The sequence below is a fragment of the Oreochromis niloticus genome, linkage group LG14, assembly GCF_001858045.2.
Source record: "Oreochromis niloticus isolate F11D_XX linkage group LG14, O_niloticus_UMD_NMBU, whole genome shotgun sequence".
Lineage (NCBI taxonomy): Eukaryota > Metazoa > Chordata > Actinopteri > Cichliformes > Cichlidae > Oreochromis > Oreochromis niloticus.
This window is the reverse complement of record NC_031979.2, coordinates 23,172,533-23,198,815: the sequence shown is the minus strand read 5'-3', so window position 1 is coordinate 23,198,815 and position 26,283 is coordinate 23,172,533. Positions and strand designations below refer to the sequence as shown.

The window sequence follows — 26,283 nt, the reverse complement described above, 5'->3', positions numbered from 1 at the left end:
CTTAACATTTGTGTGCGCGGGTGCGCGATTTGAGTGCGCTTGCGGGTCCCGCACACTATAGCTTAAGACGGGATAAAAGCTGTTGAGGTAGTGTACTATTATGTTGCTTAAATACATACTAGATCCTTTTAACTGTTAGGGAAAGAATAAAAGCGGAGAGTGAAAAAGCTCTCCCACCCACATCTGATTCTTTTTGCTGCATTGCCTGTGGCACAATGTTGACCTAATATCAACTGTGTCTGTTTTGTTAAACACATTCAAATCAGTAGTACTCAAGCCTATGGGACATAACACTGTTTCTCATACTGTGACACACAAATACAAAAGCTGCGTGGGCTATTGGGTTCACTATCAAAAGATTGCAATAAAATCAAAAGGTCTTAATGGACGCGCAGTGCACATATGCGCCTCACGTCTTTCCACTCAGTGCCACTCGCGTATTCTTATCAGCGAGGAATGTCTTAAATAAACACGCACGCATTTATGCCGTGTCTTTGCATTGCGTTACAGACCATCGGTGAGGTCAGTATTTCCAAAGCCTCCTCGTGCTGGGAAACGTATTCACGCACGCTGAAAACTCAAAAACAGAAAGGGTATTAAGGCAGTTGTAGTTTAACTCGAAAGTTAAAGCCATCGTTACGAAATATTAACATTGGTTGCGCTTCTGTATTCTTCAGTTCCCTCTCATTGTTCACAGAAAAGTGCCAGGTATCTGCGTCTCTCACGATAGAGGGATTATTTCAAATATTTTTCCCAAAGTCCAATGAGAGGTGGTATTACGGGGATGTATTCTTGCTGTTTGACCTCTAGCAAGTGAGAGGTGAACCATGGCCTCCATCCAGACCATTAGTCAGACACAATCACACAGCTTCATAGCAGATTAGTCTGCTGTATTAGGACTTAGAGCTCTATTAATGTAATCCCTCTGTTTTAGTGTGGCCTGGGTTTAGGGGCTTACATGTGCACACCCACACTCATAGACACACACACATTTAAATACATGTATGCGCGCACACATACAAGCTGTTTGGGTTATGGAGTTCACAATCAATGGATTAAGGTGAAATTTAGACAGTAGCTTAATGGACACAGGACCGGGATGCTCTAAATGTGTGCACCTCTCTTTCTGGGAGTCGTCATCATTCATTTATCCATATTTGTTTTTGTTTTTTAATATCCTCTGTGCATTTATCTGAAGTAACAATAAATGTTTTTCTGTCTCTTAGGGCCGATGAGATTGAGATCTTGATGACAGACCTGGAAAGAGCCAATCAGGTAGCCCGCTCGGTTTAATACTGAATAGTATTTTTTTTTTTTTGTTCAAGTGCAACACTGTCCAAGTTGTCTTCACAAGTTTCATTGTTAAATTGTAGACAAAACAAATGCTGGCTGAAATTGTTGTGGAGGCAAACATGAGGTAAACCGATTTAAAACAATTTAGTTTAGTGATATTTTATATTTTAGCTTCCTATAAACAAATGTGAGATGACCAAAACCACCAACAAGTTTTTTTTTTTTGTGCTGACTCACATCCACTTTGTGTCATTTTATTTTATTGTGGACCCATTTTGAAAAAAGAAACTTTGTCAACAGAAAAATAGTTGATAGGGACTTTCTGTTCTTTAATTGTTTGTCTCTTACTTTGGTTTAGTGTCACTGGTAATGGGGGACGTAAAAGCTGTAAAACCAATGAAAATACAGATAAAAGTTCAAGTGGGCCAGATTGGAGTCTTTGCCCGGCTGATAGTGGTACCCGAGCCTTGTGTTTGACACCCCTGCGCGTTAATTGCAGTGAGGTTTAGCGTTCATTTTAATTGAATTCAGTGAATCGCATACAAAGCCCTGCATGGCCAGGCTCCTGCTTTTTATTTTGAGTGTTTTGTGACGACAGTCGATCTCTGATTAACCGTTTACTTTAAATTGAGTCTTTGAGGTTTTGGCTGCTAAACTTTGGATTCCTTATTGTCTCCGACATCCTTCAGAAATCTGTGGTTTGTTTTAAATGTCTGCTAAATGGGTTAACTTTTTCTTAAATACTCGCGCTTTACTTTACGATATTGGTCACACCATTGTTTTTATGTTGGTGTGTTTAAGACCATATGCTTGAATGTGTGTAAGTCGGGGGCATTGAAACATATTTAATATGTGGTTTTATCCAATTTGTGAAGCACTTTGCTGTATAAATATTATTTATAATAAGCTATTATAATCAGTACACTCGCACCGTGTGCTTTGGTTTGATTAATGTCACAGTGGGCATAATTTTTTGGATATTATTTTGTATTTTAAAGAAACTGTTCTTTAATCTTCATAAAGAGCATGTGGGCCTGTTGCTGAGAGAATCTCAGAAAAGTGGTTTTGGTTCTTTTTTCCTTTTTCTTTTTTTGTGGGTTTGTTGACATGAAAAATAGACCTTAAAAATACCAAAATATTCCTGTCTATTGAGAATCCATGAGATGTGGCTTGCTTATCACTGCGAGGGTTGCTGTTTCTTTTGCTTGTTTATTACACACCTACTAAACCCATCCAGCTGAAATAAGCCCCCCGGTCTGCCCTCTGCCCTCGTGTTGTAAATATTCCTGTGGTATCTGTTAATGTCATTGTTGTTAACTTTCATTATTAGCCCAAGAGTATGATTTGTGGTTAAAGGGGTAGCATAGGCATGTAATGTTAATATTAGCCTAAAGGTTAACACTCCGACTATAATGCCGCACACACAAACACACACTCTATTCACACTTCTGATTTGAGGTTTACAGAGGATGACAGCATGGCCTCCAGCTCAGTCACAGACTTTTTATATGCTTTTATAAGAAGAAAATGGAAAACAGGATTTTCTTTTGCAACTAGCAGTCCAACTCCCACCCAGTCAATAACAGCTCTCAATATGGTTGCAATTAGGAACACTGTGGAATCGGCTCCCTGTAACTCCTAATGATGGCAAGTTGGCCGGTGTTGTAGATGATTCCCTACTGGAGCACGGCACTTTAGCAGTAAACACCAGGCAGCGGGTGTCATCTCAATGCTCAGGAATAACTTGAAATTTTTAATTAAGGAAATGTTCGCTCTTGGTTGTCATTCTAAATTTGTACATCGCATTTCCAGCCCCCTCCACTTTGAAGTATATCATTGTTTACGCTGAAAGGGGCTGACTCGCTTTCCAAATAAAAAGTGCAGTTGACTGATAGAAGATTGTGCACTGAAAAACTTGTTCAGTTTGATTGCTAGTGTTGTGCATTCAGTATTGTACTCCTCTCCTTCACAGGCGTCTTTGCTGTCAATGAGCAGCGGTCACCGATTTGACAGATTTTAAACAGAGTAAAAGGGGAGGGGTTTTGCATATGAACAAAAACTTTTATTCCCGCTTTCTTGGGCTCACTATTCCCATTTTGTCTGTCTCGAAGGATGTGTTAAATAGCTCTTTAATTTTTTCTCCAGGGCTAGTGGAAAAAATGAGACAGGTTGAGTAGGGAAAACGGGAAAGCGTGTACATTAAAATTAACACTGAACTAACACAGAACTGATCTGCGTTAAACTTTAGATTAATAGTGTTTTAACTGCAGGAACCTGCGACACAGGATTTTCCTTGAACATTTCTCCTTTTCTTTTTCTTTCCAGCGAGCAGAAGCAGCTCAGAGAGAGGCAGAGTCACTCAGAGAGCAGCTGTCCTTGAGCAGCCAATCCCAGCAGCTCAGCAGCCCGGCCAAGGCTGACCCAAACACGGTAACACGTTTCACTCATTCACTGGATTGATAGGCTAAAGATCAGCTTGGCCTTTTTATGCTACACTGACAGACTGATTAATGGCTCAGTCACACTAGAGTAAAAATAGGGTGGCAACCTCTTTGCCACTAGGAAAAATAGGTGGTTGCTCAGTGATTTCAATAAATCTTTTGCAAGTCGTTGCTGGAACAAACTGATCATCCAAAAGGCTGAGCATGCAACACCATCAACCTTTAGCAGACCACTTTTGATCACAAGGCGACTGCACAGATCCCCTTGTGGGAGGCAGCCTGTCTCCAAACACGCACAGTCCAGCTCGGACCGACTGCCATCACTCTGACAGATTGGTGAAGGTTTGCAAATAATTGCCATTTAATTTTTAAACACAGACAGATTGATTGCAATGTGTTGGCAGTCTGAGCGAGCGTGTGCTGATAAACGCAACTCATCAGCGGCCCGTCTCTTTGCAGTTGGGAGCTTGGCTCAAATTGTTGCCTGCTTCTGGTTATATTTCTGCATAAAAATTAGGTTGCGCACATCATTTTGCAGTTAAATCAGTGTCCTGCAGCAACTACATCATTATTTGTGGAGGAATATTTTCATTTCTGTTACAAATCCATGAGGTGAGTTTTGTTGTATGTAGATGCCAATAGATTTGCCACAGTTGATCACCATTTTATCACAAACAGATTTATTGTAATTGCCAAATCGACCCATTCAGTTACACACTGATCACAGCAAGACTCAGTCTTTTTGCCTTTTTATCACCATCTTAATGCAAAGTTGCTTTGAAGATGGCAACTGACTGCGAGTAGTGGCAGACCTGGTCTCCGTCTTTGAAGCAACCATTTCAAAGGCAGCGAGATTGCTAGTTCACTGCATTCGGTCACAGTAATTATTGTCGTGTAGTGCCGCTGTGCAGCTCAGCAGGCAGTAATTATCTGTTCCGTCAAAGTTATCTACTTTCCTTTGGTATGAGGTGATTGTGATTGATTGCATCATCTCTATTAATCTGAAGAAGTAAGCCTTTTGACAAGATAATCAATATTGATCAGCTTTGTTTGACACAAAACATCCACTGATGAAATTATTAATTTGATAGAACTTGAGACTACATGTGGCTGGAATCTTACTCGATTAAACTGCCTAACTTGTTGGACTTTAGGAACAGTCGGAAGAGGTGGCGTCCCATTCAAATCTGGAGGCGGAGCTCAGGGCCAAAGAAAGGGAGACTGCCCAGCTGGTGGAAGATGTGCAGAGACTGCAGGCCAGCCTGACCAAACTCCGAGAGACCACCAGCTCTCAGATCTCACAGCTGGAACAGCAGCTTAACAGCAAATCCGAAGTTCTGAAGGTACCAACACAACACACATCTGATTTTGGTTGGAAGCCACTTTAACTTTTCATTTATAATAGTAATACTTACATAGCTTGTCTTTTTCCCATTTGCTTAACCCTATTCACCAGTTTACACTCTTCGTTGTGTAGAGTTAAGTAAATAATAGAAACACAGGATCTACTGAGATCCAAGGGTTGATTTGTATTATTGTTTTAATTGTCTCGATGTTGCATCTTTGTAACTTGTAGGAACTGGAGGAGAAGCTGCAGAAGCAAGCTGACTATGAGGAGGTGAAGAAGGAGTTGAGGTGAGGAGTGAACACAGGCATTTGTGTGTCCTGTACAGATCTGTTTATCGCACGTGTCTGATCTCTTTAGACACGTGCAGTAGACAGAAAATGTGTCTCTTCATTTAATGTGGGTAACTCAATTGGGTGCCCTTACGTAGGCGAAGCCTTTGTGTTTGTAGTTTTGTATCGTCAGTCTCGCTCTTTGTCATTAAAAAGAAAGACATAGAAAAGTTGGCATGCTGTGTGTTTGTGTATATTTGCTAGTTTTCTCATGCTTGCTTTTTTCCCTCCCTCCTTTCTCAGTATCCTCAAGGCTATGGAGTTTGGAGCATCTGACTCTGTGCAGGTAAGACTAAGCAGCAGACTGTAGACCTTAGGTAGCAGCCACTAAGTTATTGACAAAGCAAAAATTGCACAACTAGATCAGTAAACATGACCATCTGAGAGGAGAGGCTGCAGAAAAGCTGTGTCAAAAGCTTTAATTTCCCCCTCTGTTCCTGATCTCCTTTCTGCCAGGACTCATCCAAACCCCTGGAGGTGCTGTTACTGGAGAGGAACCGAAGTCTTCAATCGGAGAGCGCCGCTTTGCGCATCGCCAACACCGAGCTGAGCGGTAAGTCTTGTGTTGCTGTAAGGATCGGGTTCATCGACACCGGACAAACTGCTTTCACAAAACAAAACAAAAAAAACCGAGAGAAGGTCAAGGGAGATTATGAGGCTTTAGCTGCAGTTCAAGTCGTCAGGGAAGTGCATACAAGCTTGTGTGCATATAGATTGTCTTTCTCTGAGAATACTTATCTCGTAATGTTTGCGGAATTATTTGCACCACAGCAACCCACATGTACAGGTTCATTGGTTGAAAAAAATATAAATGTAAAAGTCATGCAAAACTTTCTCATGGTTTGGAAATGTTGCTGCTGTAGTCCCGCTCTTCACGGAAGGGAGGAAAAGGCATCTTTGGTGTTTTGTAAATACCCCAGCAGGAGGTCAACCTGAACGGTAACGGAGCCGCATTACACAAGAACGAGGACGACGTGCAATGCCCCCGACATTAGGACTCTTGCCCTCTGCAACAGTGTTTATGGGTTTGAAATGTCATGGCTTTAGGCATGAATAGCTGAATAGCTTTGAATTGATTAACATTCACAGTGAGAGGAGCGTACTGTCTTACTCAATCATGTTAAGTCTCAATGGTTATGCATTAGAATAATATTTCTCCCAGCGATTATTATCAAGATGGGTTCTAGTAGTTACAAGACTGAGAAAATATATTTTTTGTCTGTATTTGTTCTGGTGAATATAAAAATGTATTCAGTAGAACTCTTTAGGAAACAAGCAGCCGAGGGCCTTTGTTTTGAGTCAGCAGAGCTGTGCAGTCTGTCTTTTGGTGACAGGCGTCTTTTTTCTGTTAAGCCAAACTAATTTCAGAAGTTTTTTTTTATTTATTTATTTTTTTCACCTGGATGTATTTTTCTGGACTAAAAACTATGTTACTGCACCTACAATGGAATAAATCGGTGTGTAAGAACACACTGCAGCAGCATGGAAGAGGACTTGGTGTATTGGCTATCTAAGGACATCATCTTGCTCTGTCCAGTTACTTCTGCTTTGCCTGCAACAGAGAGAGAGGGAAAAAGAGACTGAGCCCTGGGCCAAGCTAATCTGCCTAAGTGGCACAGTGTCAATTGTTTTGTTTGTCCTTTTTTTTTCCCTCCAGGCTGTGGCTTACAAGAAAGGTTGAAATCACAAATGCATGGGCACTTGCCTGGGGGGGTTGGCAAAAAAGGAAAACAGAGTTCACTAATTTGAAAAAGACTTGATTAAGATAACTTTCAACATTTGTTATTTTATTTTTTTCTCTCTCGTTTTGGAACCCCTTTTTTGTTGACTCCCCCCATAATGCATGGTGTGTCTGACCTTTCTTGTAGGGTCAGCCGGGCGAAAAGGGACAGAAGAGTCCACAACGAAGGAGGAGACCGCGCCAAGCGACCCCTCTTCCTCACCCCCTCCTCCCCCTCCCTCTCTTCCGTCCTCCTCACAGCTCCCCCTGTCTCGCACTCACACGGACCCCCTCAACACTGCCACGACCACCAGCAGCAGCAGCAGCAGTGAAACGCTCCCTTTCGCTCCTACGGGCATTGGACAGGACTTCTACTCCCCCGTCTTCCCTCTGGTGGGTGGTAAGATGGCTTTGAACTCCTTGATTCAGCGGCAGCTGCTCCAGACCTTCTACTCAAAAGCCTTGCAGGAGTCCTCTGGAATCCCCAGTGGGGCTCTACTGTTCACCCCCTTCACGCCAACCCTCAGCTCCATCCCTACCTCCACCCCTGGCTCAGGGTCTGCTGCCATCCCTCTGGCAGCCAGCAGCCCCCAGCCACCTCCAGCCAGCCCTGACATGGCTCCTGTTAACGGGAGCAGTACAGCTGGCAGCGCCCCCTCCCCATCACCAAGCCACTCTGATGCTAATACAGGAAGTGTTTTGGACGGGGAGGACATGGACACAGCGGAGATTGCTCGGCAAGTGAAAGAGCAGCTGATCAAGCACAACATTGGTCAGCGTGTGTTTGGTCATTATGTGCTGGGACTGTCCCAGGGATCAGTCAGCGAGATCCTGGCCAGACCAAAGCCGTGGAACAAGCTAACCATCAGGGGGAAGGAGCCGTTCCACAAGATGAGGCAGTTCCTCGCCGATGAGCAGAACATCCTCGCTCTGCGCAGCATCCAGGGACGGCAGAGAGGTGAGTCTGCGTTCCTGTATTATTGTCTGCGCGTGGGGGAGTGTGTGTGTCTTGCATGTTGTGTGTATGTGTGTAAAGCCCTGCACAGAGCAATTGATTAGCTTGTCAATATGGACTAGCTTTTTTATTTTTCTTTCTCTTTCCTAACTCCCATTCTGTGCCACACCTGTGTTTTTTGAATGAGCTCCTAGTCACGCACTGATCCCAAGAGCCTCTCCTAGCTATCGTGGTCAATACAGAAACCTTTCACACATCAATACTATTGATCGGTGGGAACTAGGAGAAAGGCAGGGGTACTGTTAACTACGGGTAGATTCGATTAGCCTGGGCTTGCCTTTCTTAACGCATCAAGACATTGCTGATTGAAGTTGGTCTCAGAGGTACATAAAAAATATAACACAATTTGCCAGCGAGTCGTAGATGGTCCATGTTAGTATTCCCATGTTTGAAAGCTGCCACAAGCCCGTCTCTGTGGTGGCTTTAATATTAGTGTTGGAGGTAGAAGTTTGAATCCTACTTCGGCCACAGATGGTTAAGATCAATGCATTTATGGTACTATATAATGTGCATTGGATGGAACAGACACTTACTATGTTTGCAGAGCATTGTAAGGCACCATTTAGTCTAGCTGTAAAAGGAAAAAAACACACAAGTGCTGTAACATAGTGTGTGGTATATTGTTTTTAACAGAGGGCTCAGGCCAGCCCCAGCTTAGCCGAGTGTTTCAGGACGCTCCGAAGCGGAGAACCCTCTCCGATACAGCTTCACACACAGGTCTGTCCCCTTCACACACGGAGATTCTAGCACGTTCTGTCTGTGTGGCATGTTTGTGTTGGGATGTTTCTGTGTTGTGTGTGCCTATGTTGCCATATATTAATTGCGGGCAGGCATACAGATATAAATGTGCCTTGAAGGTAACCGCACAGTTTCAGTGACTTGCGTCAAAGGAAAAGCCAGCATGTGTATTTAGGGATTTTATTGGTAGTTGTTATTCTGCGGGGAGTATTTACTATACGAACCCTGCAGCACGTGTGCATGTGTAAGCTCCAAAGGGACCCGAGAAATTATGACAATCCCTCCAGTGTAGTTGCCTTGAAGCTCAGTGGTGGGAATGTTGTTCTTTGTGCTGTGCTATGGTGTAATTCTTCGACGTTCTCGTAGGTTCCATCAGCGTCTCCTCTTTATCTGTTCTGTTAGTTTTCCCAGCGTTTTAATCTGACGAGGTATTCCGTCTCCTCCCATTCCCTCATCCTGTCTTTGCAGGTAACATCACCGCTCGTGTGCGCACCCCAGAGGCAGGTTCTGATGAAGCTATCAAGTCCATACTGGAGCAGGCCAAAAGAGAGCTGCAGGTGCAGAAAGCTGGTAAGTTGGAGTTATTTATTTAATTTTTTCCCCCCCCGTCTTCTCCGGGGCATTTACGGTGCCCATGATGGCTGTGTCTGTAATGAAGGCCGTTTTTCTCCTCTCTGTAGACTTGTCTCATGCTCAACCGTCCTATGCAGGACTGAAAGGGGGAGGTGGAGGTGGAATAGGAAGCGGAGGGGGGAGTGGATCAGACGAAGCCATCCGCTCCATCTTAGAACAAGCTCGCAGGGAGATGGAAGCCCAACAGGCCGCACTGGAGCCCATCCTTAAAGCCTCATCTTCCTCTTCGTCATCAGCGTCACTATCACAGAGGGACATCCTGAGCTCATCTCTTACCGCCCCGCTCCCCCCTTACAACCCCCTGGCCCTTTCCCTTAAGAAACCTCCCAGCTCCCTCTTGTCCTCGCCCTCATCCCCGTCTCCAATTCTGGACTTTAGCTCCAGCGTGAAGAGAGAGGGCCGCGGCTCTTCGGGGGTCGACATGTCTGCTGACGGAGCTCTCAGGATGGGTCGGAGCTCAGAGGGACTGTCCCGCTCCGGAAGTGCCGGAGGAGCAGGTTACTGGAGAGAGCAGTGGTGGAGCAACATGCAGACGGATCCACGAAGGACCATGTCCAGCCAGACAGTAGAAGAGAACCACAACCAGGAGGACTCTAAAGAGGTGAGGTTTAGGGGCAGTTCCAGAGTTTTATGGCTTTGTTTCGACTGTCCATTGGTTGCACGTCTGAACTCTTCTCCATCCGCGGGGTTTAGGGTATACTGACCGACAGTCTGTCTCGACACAAACCGTGGAACAAGTTGAACCAGAGGAGCAGAGAGGCGTACCTCCGTATGCAGCCTTGGCTCAACGGAGACCAGGGGCAAAACGCACACATCCAGCAGACTCAGAACCAAGGTAAACAAATCACATGCAAATACACACACCGACACACACCATATATTATGCTGGAACACTACTCTGAAAGCCTGATTAGAGCTAGTGGCTAGTTGTTACTGTCACTCTGTCACTCACCCCACCCGCCCTCCTCCTCCTCATCCCCCTCGTCCTTCTTGCTTCCATCCCACCCACCGTCTCCCCCCCTCCCGCTCACTTCTCCTTCCACCATCCCCCTCGTCCCCCACATCCCCAGTGCTGTGGCAGTGTCAGCCAGCAAGCTGCTGGTTTGTCATGTCATAGACAAGTTAGTGTTGCAGCGCCAGATGGCAGCTCTGCATGTGTGTGTCTGCGCGCATGTGTGCATGTGCGTACACGCACGTGTGTGTCTCTTTTTCTCTCTGGGGGTGTAAACAGCAGCTAATGTACACTGACAGCTCCTCATGACTGCTCTCTTCCAGCCTGCTGAGCTGCACAGCGGCACTACACAGACAGAAACAGGGAGATGAAGGAATAGGAGAAGGAAGCCAAAAAGGCTTCAAACTGAAAACTTAAGCACCTTTGCTGTTTGTTCAACAGGAGTTAAATTAGTCAATGTAATTTGACTGAAGTCCCTCCTGAACCCAGCAGGGAGAGGAGATGAAACTAGTGTCGCCTCGCGTAGTTACACGTCACCTAACCTGTGCGATCTTTCTCATTCTGTGTGTCGTGCTCGAGCAGAGGGTACTCCCAAGACATCAGCAAGCTGCAGCCCCGCTCCAGAGTCCCCCCTTAGTTCAGCTGAAGAATCTGTCAATGGTCTCGCTGGGGACCCACTTGCGTCACAGTCCTCCAGTCTCAAACCTCCGTCTGAGGATCCTTCAGGTGGGGAGTCTCAGCCGGGCACCCCGCTGCCTCTACCAGGTCACTCGGGTCTGAGCATCCAGGAGATGGTTGCAATGTCTCCTGAGCTTGATACCTATGCCATCACCAAGAAGGTTAAGGAGGTGCTAACCGATAATAACCTGGGTAAGACCTTTTTTTTTGTTTGTTTTTTGCTCTTATGCTCAATTGTGGTGTTTTACTTTTCTGTGTAGTTTAACTGGTTCCATTTTCTTTCTCCAAACCAGGTCAGCGTCTGTTTGGGGAGACTATCCTGGGTCTGACTCAGGGTTCTGTCTCAGACCTGCTGGCCAGGCCTAAACCCTGGCACAAGCTGAGCCTGAAGGGCAGGGAGCCCTTTGTCCGCATGCAGCTCTGGCTCCAGGACCCGCACAGCGTGGAGAAACTTATGGACATGAAACGCCTGGAGAAGAAAGGTGTGTAACAAAAAGCTCAATGAGTAGAAATAGATGCATACTCTATATACAGCACAGCATGCTGTCAGAAGTAATAATCGAAAGGCTCAGAAAAACGTTCATGTTTTGTGCTTAAGCATGCATTTATTTGAGAAATATGCTCACAAAAAACAAAGCAAAAAAAAAACAAAAAACATACACACACAAACAGCAGCCTTTGAATTACACATGCACATCTGCACACAATATCCTTTGTGCAGGACAGCAGAGCATGTTGTGCAGATCACAGTCATCTTGGTGTGATGTCAGTACCAATCAGGACTGCAGACATCACGTACTGTATTCAATGTGACAGCTAGGCGACTGCCGGGGGCCTGCTTACTCACAGTCATCAGCACTACTCTTCATCATCGTCATGAACATAATAATCATCAGTGTCTATAAGCTCGTATTTTTATCATTTATTAGCCCATTGCCCGCTCCGTCACTCCATCATCCTGCACTCTTTTCTGTCAGGAGGATACGTTTAGGAATCAAGAACCCCCAATAGGCCTGCTTCACAACCCTCCCCCTCCTCCCTCGCTGCCTCACAGTGACCCCGCACTGCCCACTTGAAGCAAACAGGGTATGGATATTTGAACCTGCCAGTGGGCACAGCCATCCAGGATCAGCTTACCCTGCTGATATCACAAACTACACACAAGGGCGAAAAACACAACTGACCTTACGCCTGTGTGGTCGGGGGGTTGGACTGGTGGGGTTGCACTACATTCAGCTTCATGTTAGATTATTGACCAAGAGTAATGCATCCAAATAGCAATGGGCAATAGTTCTGGCTACCAGCAGAGCCCAGAGGAAAGACATGGACCTAGTCCAGAGTTACCACATTTGACCTCTCACCCTTGTGGTGCAAGCCTGCGAGGCGGCGCACAACTTTGAGAGCGCTCTAACCTTGCTCTGAGGGGCTTTTCCCTGCAACACTAATGTATCTGGCAGCATGTATTGGGGTTGGGAAAATGTCAACCTCATACGAAGCTGCCATGAGCTGTTCATTTTCAGTTGCTGGTGCCCCAAGTGAACGGTGCTGCTTGTTTGCTGTAAAATGGAAGAGATGCATTCATTGTTACAACTGGTGAGAAAGACTAGAGCACCACCTAGTGGCTGATTGGGAGACTGGCGGCATTAGTTGTCAGACCTGTTACGTTGTATGAAAACGGAGCAGCTTTATTACTCCAAGTCTTTGTCATCATCCTGCTAATCTGCATTGAAGTTGGCTCAACTGCAGCTGATTCAGAGCTCAGTAATAGGGGTTATTGTCGAGAAGAGAGACTACATCTCCTGCCTCAGTGCTTTTGATGGAAACACGATTACACATTAACAGCGGAAATTCAAAGGCAATCAGTGTTTTCTTATTGAACGGCGAGCCTTGCTGACAAATCTTTTACCTGTTTATGTTCCAGCTGAAGTCCCACCTCTCTGCTGCTCTGCTCTCTTTATATGTTAATGCAGTACATTTTATATAACTGCATATATGTCATGTGGTACAGCTATTTATGCATTTTTAAATTTAATCCTTCACTTGTATTGAAATGTCTCTGTTATGCACTGTAGTCTGCACCTGTGGTTTTTACTAGTGTTGCCAGCTTTATCATTGAAACTCCCATTTATTTGTAGATTTATTAATGTATTCACTGGATGACCCATTTCTCCCTCTTTCCCGTCCAGCTTACATGAAGAGGCGGCTGAGCTCCTTGAGTGATGGCCATTCTGTGGACGGAGGCTTGGTGGGGTCAGAGTACATGCAGGGCTCCCAGAGCCCAGGGCAGCAGCAGCTGAAGAAGCCCAGGGTGGTGCTGGGCCCTGAGGAGAAGGAGGCTCTGAAAAAGGCTTATCAGCAGAAGCCCTATCCCTCCCCCAAAACCATTGAGGAGCTGGCCTCCCAGCTCAACCTAAAGACCAGTACTGTTATCAACTGGTTCCATAACTACAGGTCAGCATTTAGAAGAAAAAAAGATGCACTCGTGCTAAATTCTTTCTGTTGCTCTGCGTTTATTAGCTGCTCTCTGATGGATTTGATATAGTTTACATGAAGTTAACACGATAAGGATCTCATGTGGTTGTGAATAGTACCTCTGTTCAAATTCCTCATTTTATTGAAATACATTAGTGGGTTTGTCTTGACTTTATCTGCGGATAAATGAATTGTCTAAATCTTTGTGTATGACTCTGCCAGATCACATTGTGTTTTTGTTGCACTGTTAGTGAAAAGTCGTAAGCTGTTCCCTGTTCATCGAAAATATTTTGACAGTGGTAGAGTGTATTGCATTCCACAAATTGAATTTCAGGATTTAAGTAGCGTGACTGAACTCATGTTTCCCTCTTAGGTCACGTATCCGGCGAGAGCTCTTCATAGAGGAGATCCAGGCAGCTGGAGGGGTAGGGCCTGGCAGCGAAGCGGGATCGCCTTCCCTCCGTGGGTCCAAATCAGGAGAAGGGGACAGCTGCGATGGGACGGAATCTGAGGGCACAGTGGAGACACGCCAATCTCTGGGCATTGGCCTGGAGGATCACAGAGGAGCATGCAAAGACCACGACATGGAGGCTGAGTCTGAGGCAGGGGGCTCTAATAATTCCCCTGCCCAGTTAGACTGCACCGCCACAGGCTTGGCCGGGCCGGGCTCCAGTGGTGGGCAGGGTGGACTGGGGCTTTTCAGCCTCACAGAGGCATCCTCCAGTAGCTCTGCCTCTAGTACTAACATCCCAGCCTCTGGCCCTGCCAGGAACCCCAGGGACAACAATCTGCGCAAGAAGAAAGCAGCCAATCTCAATAACATCATCCACAGGCTGGAGAAGGCTGCCAGCAAAGAGGATCCCTCAGAGTGGGAGTTCTAGCTCCCCCCTGATCATCCTTCATCCTTCTCGTCTCATAACCTCACGACCTCTAACCTTGGACCCCTCCTGCTCTGTTCCAGTTGGAGAGTGGACACAGCCAAAGTCAAGCTCAGCAGCCATTTTTATTACATAGAAGCTTTCCAAAAAGAGGAAAGAAATAAAGAGTGGTTGGCAAAACCCTTAAAAAGAAGATTTACTGAATACGTAGAAGAACAAAATAAGAGAACTTAATTGTTTCTCCTGTTTTTTTTGTTTTTGTTTTTAAAAACTGCGTTTTGTTTTTGTACTGAGAAAAGCACTTAGCCGTCCTGCTGGCCTCTGGCCCTGCTGTACCTCCCCCTATCACCAGCCACTGGTGCACCAGACTGGTTAGTCCTGAGCTGGGGTCTGACCCACAGCTGGGGTTGAAACCTGGACTCAGTAACACAGGCAAGGCCTGACACAGCAGCTGTCACAGTGATAGACACTGATAGATGATAGATAGAGACAGGAACTCTCTTACAAGAACTCTCACTTTCTTAAAGGAGATTTTTTTCCGCTCTTCTTCTCACCTCCCAAGTGTCCACAAACCTCCCCTCACTCAGTGAGATGCCTCATTTTTCACACTGTAGAGTGACTGTTACAAACCCTTTGCCTTTTTCACTCACTGCGTGTGTGTGCGTGTGTTTGTATGTTAGGGGTTGTGTCAGTGTGCACCTGTGTGTGCGTGTGCGAGAGTGTGTACACACCCAGAAAAAAGAGAAAAAAAGAAATGGTGTGTATGTGTATTCTCTTCTCAATGGCAGCATGTTTTCATTTTTTTAATCTCACTCCTACACTCTTAAGAGGGTAGTTGAAGGCCTGCTGGCTGAGCTGCCATGGTTACTGGTGTAAGAACGATGAACTTTGACCTGTTGTGTCCCATATCCTATCCTGCTGACAGCCATGTGATGGCCAGAAGGATGTGTAATTCCTCACAAAATACACACACTCATCTGAAGAGGAAGGAAGGAAGGAAGGAACCCTCTTTTTGCCTCCTTAAACCCTTCTTTTTTAGGATGAAGGATGATCTGTGTTTTTTCTTTGTTTTGTTTTGTTTTTAAATATTGCAATTTGGTTGCCAATAAGAGATTGCACAGTCTATTGACTCTAAAGAGTACAAAAATAGGGAATTTTAGGAAGCATTTTTAATTAGTACAAAATAAGAACAGAAAAGACAAGAGTAACAAGTTACTGTTTAAAAAAAAAAGAAGAAACAAACAAACAACAACCTTAGAATGGAATAATGTTGCATTATTGACATACAATACAATGAATTCACGTAGTACTGTAGCTGTCTGACATGGTGATACTATACGTGTCTCTCGTTGTTTTCGGTTGTGCATGTCACAACTTTGCCCAGCACTGGACCTGCTGGGTGGGTGTGTTTGTGTGTGTGTGTGTGTGTGTGTGTGTGCGTGTGTGTGTGCGCGTGTGTGTCCGCACCACCGACAAAATTTTCTCTGTTCACAAACACACATCTTTTTATAGGCCAAATCAGGAAGAGTGTGTGTATGTGTGTGTCTGTGTGCATTTGTTATTTGCCTGCATGTAAGTCGGGGTTGAGGTCAGTTCACTCAGAATTGGACCGATCTATCTATCGATCGATCGATCGATTTGTCAATAATGAAATTCTTGACTGAAAATGGGTAATTATTATTTTTTTTTTTTTTAAGCAAATGAATTGCAGCGTGCAGAAACTTCTGCTGGTGAATTTGCCCCAACCCTGGTGTGAGTAGTTACCACTCTCCTCCAGTCTCTCCTGTATCCAGGGATGTAAGTCTTTTTTGCATTGAATTCTACTGTATACACTACAAATTATAAGGCATATCACCTCCTCCCTGTCCCACACAAGCCCTCAGTGCCTGTCAGCCCACTGCCTCCCCTTTGTTTGTGTGTGTGCGTGAAAGTTTGCGTGGATGCATGTGCACGCATGCCCGTCAATACATGCGTGTGCACAAAGCGTGCGTGAGTGTTCAGTGTTTCCAATGAGTGGGGTCATATTTCGTATCTTGCACACACTACTAGTGCACAACTGACACCCTTCTTTAAGCTGTTTGATGCGTTACCATTACATTAATCTTCTCACAAAGTAGTGTAATACTATGATTTACTGTAGCTTGGTTTTATTGCTATTTTGCATTTATAGTTTGGTTTTTATTCCGCTTATTTATAGGTGCTGTATTTTTCATTTAATGTCTTATCATTTGAGTTGTCTATTTTTTAAGGGATTATACTGTTCCTGAGGGCAAGTAACATTTTTATTAGACGTATAGACTGCCGGCAGTATTGGTTAATATTTACAAAGATGTACTAGTTCTCATTTGTTTGTATATTCATGAATCCTAAAGTTTAGTGTCATTTCAATAGCTTTTGAAAGATGTGTTTTGCTACAGTTCATGCTCCCGTAAGCATAAAAAGCTCTTACCACAACTGTTATGCTCACACACACACACACAAAAAGAAACTGCTAGCTAGAGAATCAAAGGACATATCAAGATCAGTGAATATATGATAGCATATCTGTTTTCCTGTTTTCTATCCTCCAATAATGTTTTTCTTTTTTTTCTTTTCCTGGGCAAGCCCAACACTACCGCTCGGCAGGGCACGCAGCTTTCTTTAGATGTAGACTTTGCCCACTCATTAATCACATTAACTTAATTAACTGGTCCAAATTATACACTTTGTCAAATAGGTCAAGTGAAATTACCTAAACATACGAACGCGTGTTAACTTGAAAGAGGTCATATCTGCCAAATTGAGATTAGAGAAGTGTACCAGCTAGCAGGTGTGCTACGCCAGATCGAGCAGAGATAGCCAGCCTATGATTATGCAGAATTTCTATTGCAGTTAGTAACGAAGCACTTATTAGGATCTTTGTAAGACTTACCTAGGACAGGGTCTGTAAACACTACAACAAGAGTACGATCCCGGGATCCTGGGAAGTGTATGCCTTTAAAAAAAAAAAAAAAAAAAAGTGGTTGTAAACCAAGCACAGATGCTTATCCACATCGCAACACTAAAAACAACAAAAAAAAAAGAATCATAAGATAGCTGTACCCATGTTTTCTATGTGATTAAACTGAGTTTCTGTCCAGCCAACCCTTATTTCAAACTACAGATGACTGTGTGACAGGCGGGCCGTCGTCCTGTGCAGGTGTAGATATCATGAGTAACAAACGTGTCGGTTTCTTTTCAGAAATCCCAACTTTTTTATAGCCTCTCCCTTTCCCCTCAGCGTACATACGAGAAAAGGCGGCAGCCTGTCAAAAGTTTAAATCGGACTTTCTAATGCGTCTGTTAGTTGTTAAAAAATAATCGCCCAAACGTCGGCTCTCCCTGCCGTCGACTGATGTGAGACATCTGTCCTCTGCTGCGCGCTGAATAGTGATACTGCCTTCTGTTGGGACCGCTTGGACTGGACAGCCACAGTGTGTTTGTTTTATGGTGATGAATAGCTACTGTAAAGTATGAGCACTTAACCCATCAGTAATTTTTATTTTTTTTTGGTAATAGCCTGATCCATCCGCTCACCCGAACCGTGTGAGATCATCAGATTTGTGCCTTTAACTGCCAAGCAGGGCACCAAACTAGTGATGTCATTAGATGTAGAGGATTCCACCCGATTCGTTCGTGATGCATCTCGCGTCCTGACCTGAAATTTGTTTCTCACGGTACTTTAAACTCGACTTCCCTCAGCTCTCCGGAGAGGGTTGTATATAATTGCTGGGAGTGCAGTGAAACAGGAGAAAACAAACTAATTTTTTTTGTTTTTTTGTTTGTTTGTTTGTTATTTTTTTTCCCCACAATGCATTACTTATGTTGTACATAAACTGACTAGCAGCGAAAAAGGCCAGAGCATTGAATGAAGGAGGAAGCATGCAGAAACGGCATACACTGTAATAACACTGAATTTATTCATAGGGCATTTTTTGTATTTTTCTGTTTGTGTCAGGTTTGCTGTGACATTGATAAACGGCACTACAGGTATTGATAATGACGCGTGCCAATTCTGATGGTTATTTGGAGAAAAAAAAAAGAGAGAGACGTGTAAATACGGTCGATGGAGTAGCTATTGATTCACTATTGTCACGGTATGCTTTTGTTTTGAAGGCAGGAGGAGAGAAGGGACGATTCAGGACTTTTCCATGATCCACAGATATTTTTCTACAAATTTAAATCAGATGATTCTATACACTGTTGAATAACATTGTAAAGGTGTAACAGATGCTGTATATCATATCATGTTTTCTGAAGTCGTAAAGCTTTACTGTATGATCTGTTGAAGTAGTGGTTGTTCATTTGACATGTTTTTAGTTGTAATGGAAGCCCGAACAGCAGCACTGGTCACCATATTCAGGAGAAAAAAAGAAGAAAAAAAATAAGAGAGAGAGAGAGACCTCAGATGTTTTTTGTAATACTTTTAAAATATATCTTATGAAGTGGGTTTTTGTAAGGAAACACTTTCTGAATCAGCGGTGCTGTATGCATAGCACACTCAGTAATACATACACACATAATACAGCACAATACACTCATGTTTTAAACCCTCCCTCCCTCCCTTACCCCTCTTTTAACTTTACTCACATGGCTTTTGTTATTGATTTAAGTCTTAAAACCATTTCCCCGTCGTCTTTCACGCTTAAGCGCAAACGTTTTTTTAACACCTCGGAGATCGGCTCCGGGATACAAAACATTTCGTTCAGTACAAGACTTAAGATTTAAACAAAAAAAGAAAAGAAAAAAAAAAAAGAGGAAGCAAAAAGCCAAATAGTGACGTTAGTTATCCTCTTCTGTTGGAAAAAGGTCGCTGACTTTTAAAAAATTTTTATTTTTTACCCCTGTACATTGCTAGTGTCGTCGCTTCAGTTCACCCATAGCTTAAACCACAGTGTAGTCTGACAACCAAAATGACCTGGGGAGATCTTCACCCACCCACCCCCAACCCCTCCCCATCTACCCCCAACCTAACCTCTTCCCTCCCCTTTTGGAAAGCTTTAAGATGCTTGTTGAGGCTTTAGCAAGTTCAGAGTATTGTTCTTTTTTTTTTTTTCTTTGTTTAAAGTGATTTTTTTCCTCCCCCCAACATGTCATCAACAACGTGGAAGTAATAATTCACATAACTTCTCCCACTGCTTATTTTTTAATGAGTGTGTGCGTGCGCGTACGTGTGTGTTGTAGTACAAAAGGATGCATGACTGTAAAGGGATGGTCAAGATGTTTTTTGAAAGTCGTTTCCTCCCCCCCTCCCTCCTTCCCCGTCCCCCTCCGCACTTCCGTCACTCCTGAGATGCTTTTTAACTCCTTCACGATCTCCCTCCCTTTGGTTTGTTTTTCCTCATGTATCATTGTTTCTTTATCTTTCTATTTACTAAACGTATCATGTTGTTTGTTCTCAGCACTGTAAAACAGTCCCTTCTACAACATTGAAAAGCAATATCACTGTATGAAATGTTCACAATGTATTTGTTATGATTGACATTTGATTCATCATCATTATTATTCACATGCACCCTAGGTGTGATAATTGAAGTAAATCTCTTTTATACAAATACTAAAAGTGTGCTGTGGCTGTTTTTCTGTTCCGCGTTCACTCTGTAAAAGAAGTATTCTCAGAGAAAGAGATCAGTTGAGCTTGTTAGAAACAAAGAAAAGGGCTTTCAGAGATGTTTTGGACTGCTTCTGCCTTTTTTCAGCAGCTACAGGTGAGTTATGTTTGGATATGTTTTATTATTAATTTTTAAAACAAATCTACAATTGGGACGTTTTTTGAATCAGAGATGGTCTTAAAGTTGTCGTCTTTCTTCAGGACGTTACTCTGAGCTGCAGGTGGAGTTTGCAGCCGCGGTGCGTACCAGCGCCGAGCAGAAGGAGCTGATCCTGAAGCTGGAGTACGACCTGAGCACCGTCCAAGCCATGTCCTCCCTGCCGCGCCCCGATGCAGACGGGTCAGAGGTCAGCAACATGGGCAACATCCCCGAGCCGATCAAAGAGGCCTCTGCGACCTTTATCGGTAGGTCGCCGGGATGAAATGGAAAGTTGATGATGTTTGATCATGATGTGTGTTTGTTATTTGGGTCCCTCACATGTCATCCCAAAAAGAAATGTCACCTTTAGCCATAAAGTGGCCCCGCAGCTTAATTTATGATCAAAATGGTGACAATATCAAACTGTTTAGAGATTGTTGGAAAGGACAAGGATTTAAAAAACTAAAAAAATAAAATAAAATAAAATTTGCAATAAAAAAAATATTGCAAATGTTTTGTGCAGAAATGCTCAAAATAAAGATGTCTGCAGTGCATTAGGCATGAGTCACTGTGAAACAACTTTACTATTTACCATAAAATCAAAAAAACACAGAGCTTAACACATTTATTAGAACATTAAAAACCCCAATAAATATAGAGATTGTAGAAATTGTCAGAAACTTGTTTAAAACTAAAACTGAGATGACTTATTTGGCAAACAACAGATTGAATTCATGGTTTTATAGCCAAATAGGACTTTCTGAGAAATAAGGAAATAAATGACTGCAATTTGGCATCTAAATTAAATAATGATAATAATAATGATAATATCTGGTTTACAGTTGGGGTTTTTTTTTTTTCATCTTTTTTGTAAAACTAATTTGAAAATTGAAACAATTGGAAATAAAATTAAATTTATGGAGGAAAAAACAGTTTTAACATTGAAAATATTATTTAGATTAACCATAAAAATCATGAAACATAAAAAATGATTTTGGTAATTACAGTACAGTTAATATAGGGCAGCAGTGGCATAAACCTTAGATTGAATGGTGGTCTAATAATGTAATCGCTCTACATATATTTCCAGGGTTATTTGCAGCCAAGGAGCTTTTCTTAATCCTCACAACACCTGTGTAATAAAACTGTAATAAGCTGTAGTAGAAGAAGGCTTACATGCACGCTACTAAACACTTAAAAATATCACAACGTAACATAAATATGTGGTTGAGTCCTTAAACGTCAAACAGAAAGCTGTGCACATTTTTCATGCGTGTGAATGAACCGCATGTCTGATGATACAACAGCTGTCTGCCTGAAAACGCAGCTCACGGTAGACAAAATGTGGAAGTGCGTAACAATTACAGCCACCCGAGGAAAAAAAAAACGCTTAATGTTTCCTGTTTGCAAATTTCGCAGCCAGCAGGCACTTTCGCCTTTTTATGACACCTTTACACTTATTTTTCAAACACATTTTAATGCTAATGTTACCTCTGCTTTCATTAACGCACAGATAAAGCAAAGGATGGAGAGATAATATTCAATGTTCAGTGTTATTGGAGTCAATTATCACATTTCAAAACCATGAGCGGAGAAAAAGGGAAGAAGACTCCAAATTAAGAAAAGAGTCGTTACAGATCACTGATGGTAAATCTGCATTCACATGCCTGTTGGCGCTGGCTCATCTGTTGCCTTAAATTTCTATTCTACGTGTCAAAAAATGACAAATTATTAGTTTAATGTTTTTCCCTTCTAAGCCTACCACTGGCACGCCTCTTAAACTGAATTATTCGCCCAGCTTTGATACTGAAGTCTGTCTTTAGCACAGCTTCTCTAATTGAAGTCAGATAAATGTGGTGAAGGATGCTCCGCAGGGGGTTTGTCTGTTTTTTGGATTCTCACCTGATTAGAGGCGTTCAAGTGCTTCCTTTCTTTCGTGTGCCAGTTAAAACCCAAGGGTCTGGTGAGTTGAGCGCTGTCTATCTTATTTATCGCATCAAATAAACCTCGCTCGCCTCTGTCTGATCTGAAACGTATCCATGCAAATAGAGGAAATGATTCCCGGCATGTAAGTGCTGCTTTATCTGCAGGTTCAGGTGTGAGCGCCCAGCCTGAGCTTCCTCAGGGCCAGATGGACTCGCTGCTCTCCATCATCTCCAGCCAAAGGGAGAGGTTCCGCTCTCGCAACCAGGAGCTGGAAGCTGTGAGTCACACACACACATGCGTGCGCACACACGCACGTATATTCATGTGTCTCTTTCCCTGGAGGACTAATTCCTCTTCCCTTTGTTCCCTCTGATGCCTGTAGGAGAGTCGCTCCATGCAGCAGACCATGCAGGCCCTGCAGAATGAACTGGACAGCCTGAGAGCGGACAACATCAAACTCTATGAGAAAATCAAATTTCTGCAGAGCTACCCAGGCAGAGTATGTTTGAGAGATTCTTTGTTTCTGATGTCCAGTTTGGTTTGCTGGCACAAAATAAACCCAGTTTGGGTGTTTCAGTGGCTGATGAATGCTTAGTGGTTCATTTGGATCGGTCTCCCCTCCCTCTTGTGTTTACTCCCTGCTGCAGGCTGGAGGCAGCGACGACACCGTGATGCGTTACTCCTCCCAGTACGAGGAAAGACTGGATCCGTTTGCTTCCTTCAGCAAGAGGGTGAAAGTCACACACTTGAGATCAAATAAAAATGTTAAACGCTGTCATTTCTTAGAGGGGTTTCTTTGTTTTATGGGATAGTGATAATAAATAATCATTATAAACACATAGTGAAAAAGAACATGGATTAATATTCCACAAACAGTTGTTTTATCATAAATTAAATCAACTCTAGATTTTCTATTCACACGTGCTGCCGGGAGATGTCGTCATAGTTCTGTGTGGTGTGTTTTCAGGAGCGTCAGCGCCGATACCTCAGCCTCAGCCCCTGGGATAAAGCAACTCTGGGCCTGGTAAGAATCTGAATCAAACATCAGACACGCGTCTTCTGTGTGTCCGTGTGAACTTCTCATCTCACGCTCCGGTTGTTTGTGTCTCTCAGGGACGTGTGATTCTCTCCAACAAGATGGCCAGGACCATTGCTTTCTTCTACACTCTGTTCCTGCACTGCTTGGTCTTCTTGGTAGGTTTGCTTTCAGTGCTGCGTGGCCTCCTCCGGTACATCTGCAGCTTCAGAGGAACAGGACTCACCTGTCACCTGTGATTATTTTCAGGTGCTGTATAAGACCGCTTGGAGCGAGAGCATTGGCAGAGACTGCTCAGCTTTCTGTGCGAAAAAGTGAGTGTGCCTCCTGCAGCTGATTCAGAAGCTCGTCACATAATGCAGCAGATAAATGCGAGATTTTATTTGATCCTTACGAGTGCTTCGCTGTTTCTCTCAGGTACGCTGACCACCTCCACCGTTTCCATGAGAACGACCCAAACCTTTAAGCCGACCCACGGTGACATCATAACATGGCATCGGTGACATCAACACTGAGCAGCATGCATGTTCCTTAGAGAAGTTTACCTTTATGAAAGCTCCTTTATTCTTCCTGCAGTAGCTAATTTCACCACTAGGGGGCAGTTTAGGGCTGTGAACTGTAAATTAAAGGGTTGCTTGATTACTTGATGATTGATAAGTTGCGGGTGATATACAAAACCATAATCTGATGTTTATTAGATAACACAATACTGAAAATGAATCATTAACAGTATATATGAGACATGTGCCGCTTTAAAGCAGGTTTAATGAAGTTTTTTTACCTTTCTGGAGTGAAGGGACCACGATACTCCTTATGATTCTTTTTTGGTTTGTTTCTTGGTTTAAACTGGTTGGAACTGAAGATGTAAGTTTAGTTTAAGACATTAACATTAAGTTTGATTGGTGGGTTTACTGTAAAAGCACAGCTTTGTTTTGAAGTTATATGGAAGGATTTTTGAGCAAATCCTGGTGGCGGAACAACACATAGAGTAGTTAAGATTCTTTTTTCATTCCGTTTGCTCTATTTAGAATAATTAATGGGAATAATAAGTGATTGGTAAGTACTAGTTTTAATGGTTTGTTACTGTTGTTTATTATTAGGAGACAGTTTTCTCCTCGGCTGAGTGATGCAGTAATAGACTAAAGGTTACTGAGTCTGTGATCCTAATATTCAACGTCATTGTGCATGTTTACCTGCTTTCTTCTCCCTTTCTGTCATTGCACATCTATTACAATAAAGACTATGCAGCAGTTTCTTTTGTAGTCTCATTTTATCTTCATCTTGTGGTGTGTGTGATGGCTGAAGATAATATACATACAAATCAATTCAGTTTTATTTATATAACCTTAAATCGCATTAACAGTTGCCTGCTTTATGTTGTAGGGTAAAGACTCTATAAAAATCCAGAGAAAGGAGAAGTGGGACAGTGGGAAGGAAAAACTGCCTTTTGACAGGAAGAAACCTCTGGCTAATTGCTCTCTGGTTACGTAGCAAGTTCGGATCTAGATTTTCCACAGAACTCAAAATCAAGCTTAAGTTTTCTTATGTGCCGTGTAATACTGACTTGTATTTGGTTTTCTTCCTTAGAAGTAATAGTTTTTATAATTTTTCCTGCTTTGTCTGGGTGATGGCAAGAGGGATAAAAACTGTTGGCTGTCTTGTAGCGTAGACCTGCAGTGCTCTATAAAAGGGAGACATTGGAGCAGGTAGTGCCTTCAAACTCAAGTCAACACTGGGCAGGTGGACGCTTTCCTGCAGACTTGCCTGTCAGCTGTCTGTCTCTGTCTACTTTGGAGTTTGATCCTGACCAGAGCGTGATGGATGTGCTCAGTCGGAGCTGCGTAGACTCGTATCTGCAGCTCCCGAGACAGGATGAACTTCCTGAGCAGGCTGTACTTTCTCTAATGTGTCAATGTTCTCTCACTATCTGTTGCACTAGATAGGAGTATAGTTTATTTTTGCTCCAGTCCCAAATGCATTGTGTTTACTGTAGCTGGACACAACCCAGAAGAGAATCAAATACCAGCAGAAAATTGTTCCACTGCCAAAAACAACAGTCTCCAGATCTCTCTTAGGATTTTTTTTTGAGTGTAAAGATAAGTAAATGTATTCTAAAGCAGAAATGAACAAGCTTAGGCCTGACACTGATCATTTCCTTAGTATTAAAAGGACTAACACTGTATCTTAGATGTAACTATATTCACCTACCTACCACCTTGGGGTGGCTGTAGCGCATCAACTAATCTGAAGGTTGGTGTTTCGATTCCTGCCTGCTCCAGTCTGCATCCCCAAATTATCCCTAAGCAACATACTGAACCCTGAGTTGTAATTTCAAGGTAATTACACTCTCAGTGGTGGGCAGCAGTATAACGTGCTACCAAAGCAGCACATCAGTAACATAGGGATCTTTTTTATGAGTTAATGAAGGTTAAAAAAAAAAAAAAAGCACTCTTGGGTTTGTGTAACAGCTGCACCACGATGAAGAACAAAAAGAGTAACCGTCTAAATAAAGACGGGGAATGAATTCACAGATCAGTGATTCGACCCTCAGCGGTCCCTCTGAAGTCTGCCTACATCTTAGCATGACTGAATTAACCTGCATTATTCATGAGAGGCAATTCTTAAAGAGCACCACAGCTCACTGCCATTAAAGACAAACAGGGCTGGCAGACTCAGACGTGCACTTCCTCCTCCACCACTCCGGCCTCTATCTTAAGCCCCATTTTGCTTATCAATCAGAGCAGGCTCCAGGGCTATCTCGGCACAATTACGGCTTCATTCTGCCCCCCAGAGCACCATTCACCTTTGACCTCAATCTTTTTTCACATCCCCTCTCCTCTCACGCGTCCCCATCACACTTTCTCCTACATCTCTCATCTCAGCGTCTCCAGCTGCCCATCGTCAGCAGCATAAATATTAACATCCTCCATCTGTGGAATTACAAAGGTCTTAAGTAAGCCTAATGGCCCGATGTTATTTTTATTGCAGTGGACAGGCCGCCTCACTTGAACCGGTCTTTTCATTAATGACAGCGCACTGATGCCTCGGCATTTCAT

The 26,283-nt window shown here is 43.4% G+C and overlaps 1 protein-coding gene across 3 annotated transcripts in view; it reads left to right on the top strand.

Moving 5' to 3' along the window:
* Nucleotides 1-24,480, top strand: part of cux1b (cut-like homeobox 1b) — a 62,265-nt gene extending 37,785 nt beyond the window's left edge. Inside the window, exons 9-23 of one of the 3 annotated variants that reach the window (XM_005459368.4) lie at nt 1,227-1,275; nt 3,619-3,723; nt 4,889-5,077; nt 5,311-5,369; nt 5,655-5,697; nt 5,868-5,964; nt 7,280-8,089; nt 8,780-8,863; nt 9,353-9,454; nt 9,565-10,118; nt 10,211-10,352; nt 11,052-11,339; nt 11,441-11,629; nt 13,334-13,598; nt 13,993-19,439. In XM_005459368.4, coding sequence (XP_005459425.1) covers nt 1,227-1,275; nt 3,619-3,723; nt 4,889-5,077; nt 5,311-5,369; nt 5,655-5,697; nt 5,868-5,964; nt 7,280-8,089; nt 8,780-8,863; nt 9,353-9,454; nt 9,565-10,118; nt 10,211-10,352; nt 11,052-11,339; nt 11,441-11,629; nt 13,334-13,598; nt 13,993-14,500 — 3,484 coding nt within the window. In that variant the 3' untranslated portion in view covers nt 14,501-19,439. Of the gene's footprint in view, nt 1-1,226; nt 1,276-3,618; nt 3,724-4,888; nt 5,078-5,310; nt 5,370-5,654; nt 5,698-5,867; nt 5,965-7,279; nt 8,090-8,779; nt 8,864-9,352; nt 9,455-9,564; nt 10,119-10,210; nt 10,353-11,051; nt 11,340-11,440; nt 11,630-13,333; nt 13,599-13,992; nt 19,440-20,327; nt 20,532-22,355; nt 22,469-22,573; nt 22,691-22,838; nt 22,923-23,158; nt 23,216-23,304; nt 23,386-23,476; nt 23,542-23,644 lie in introns of those variants that run through there. The other 2 variants (XM_005459370.4, XM_005459369.4) reach the window with 2 other exon arrangements.
* Nucleotides 24,481-26,283: the final 1,803 nt, after the last annotated feature.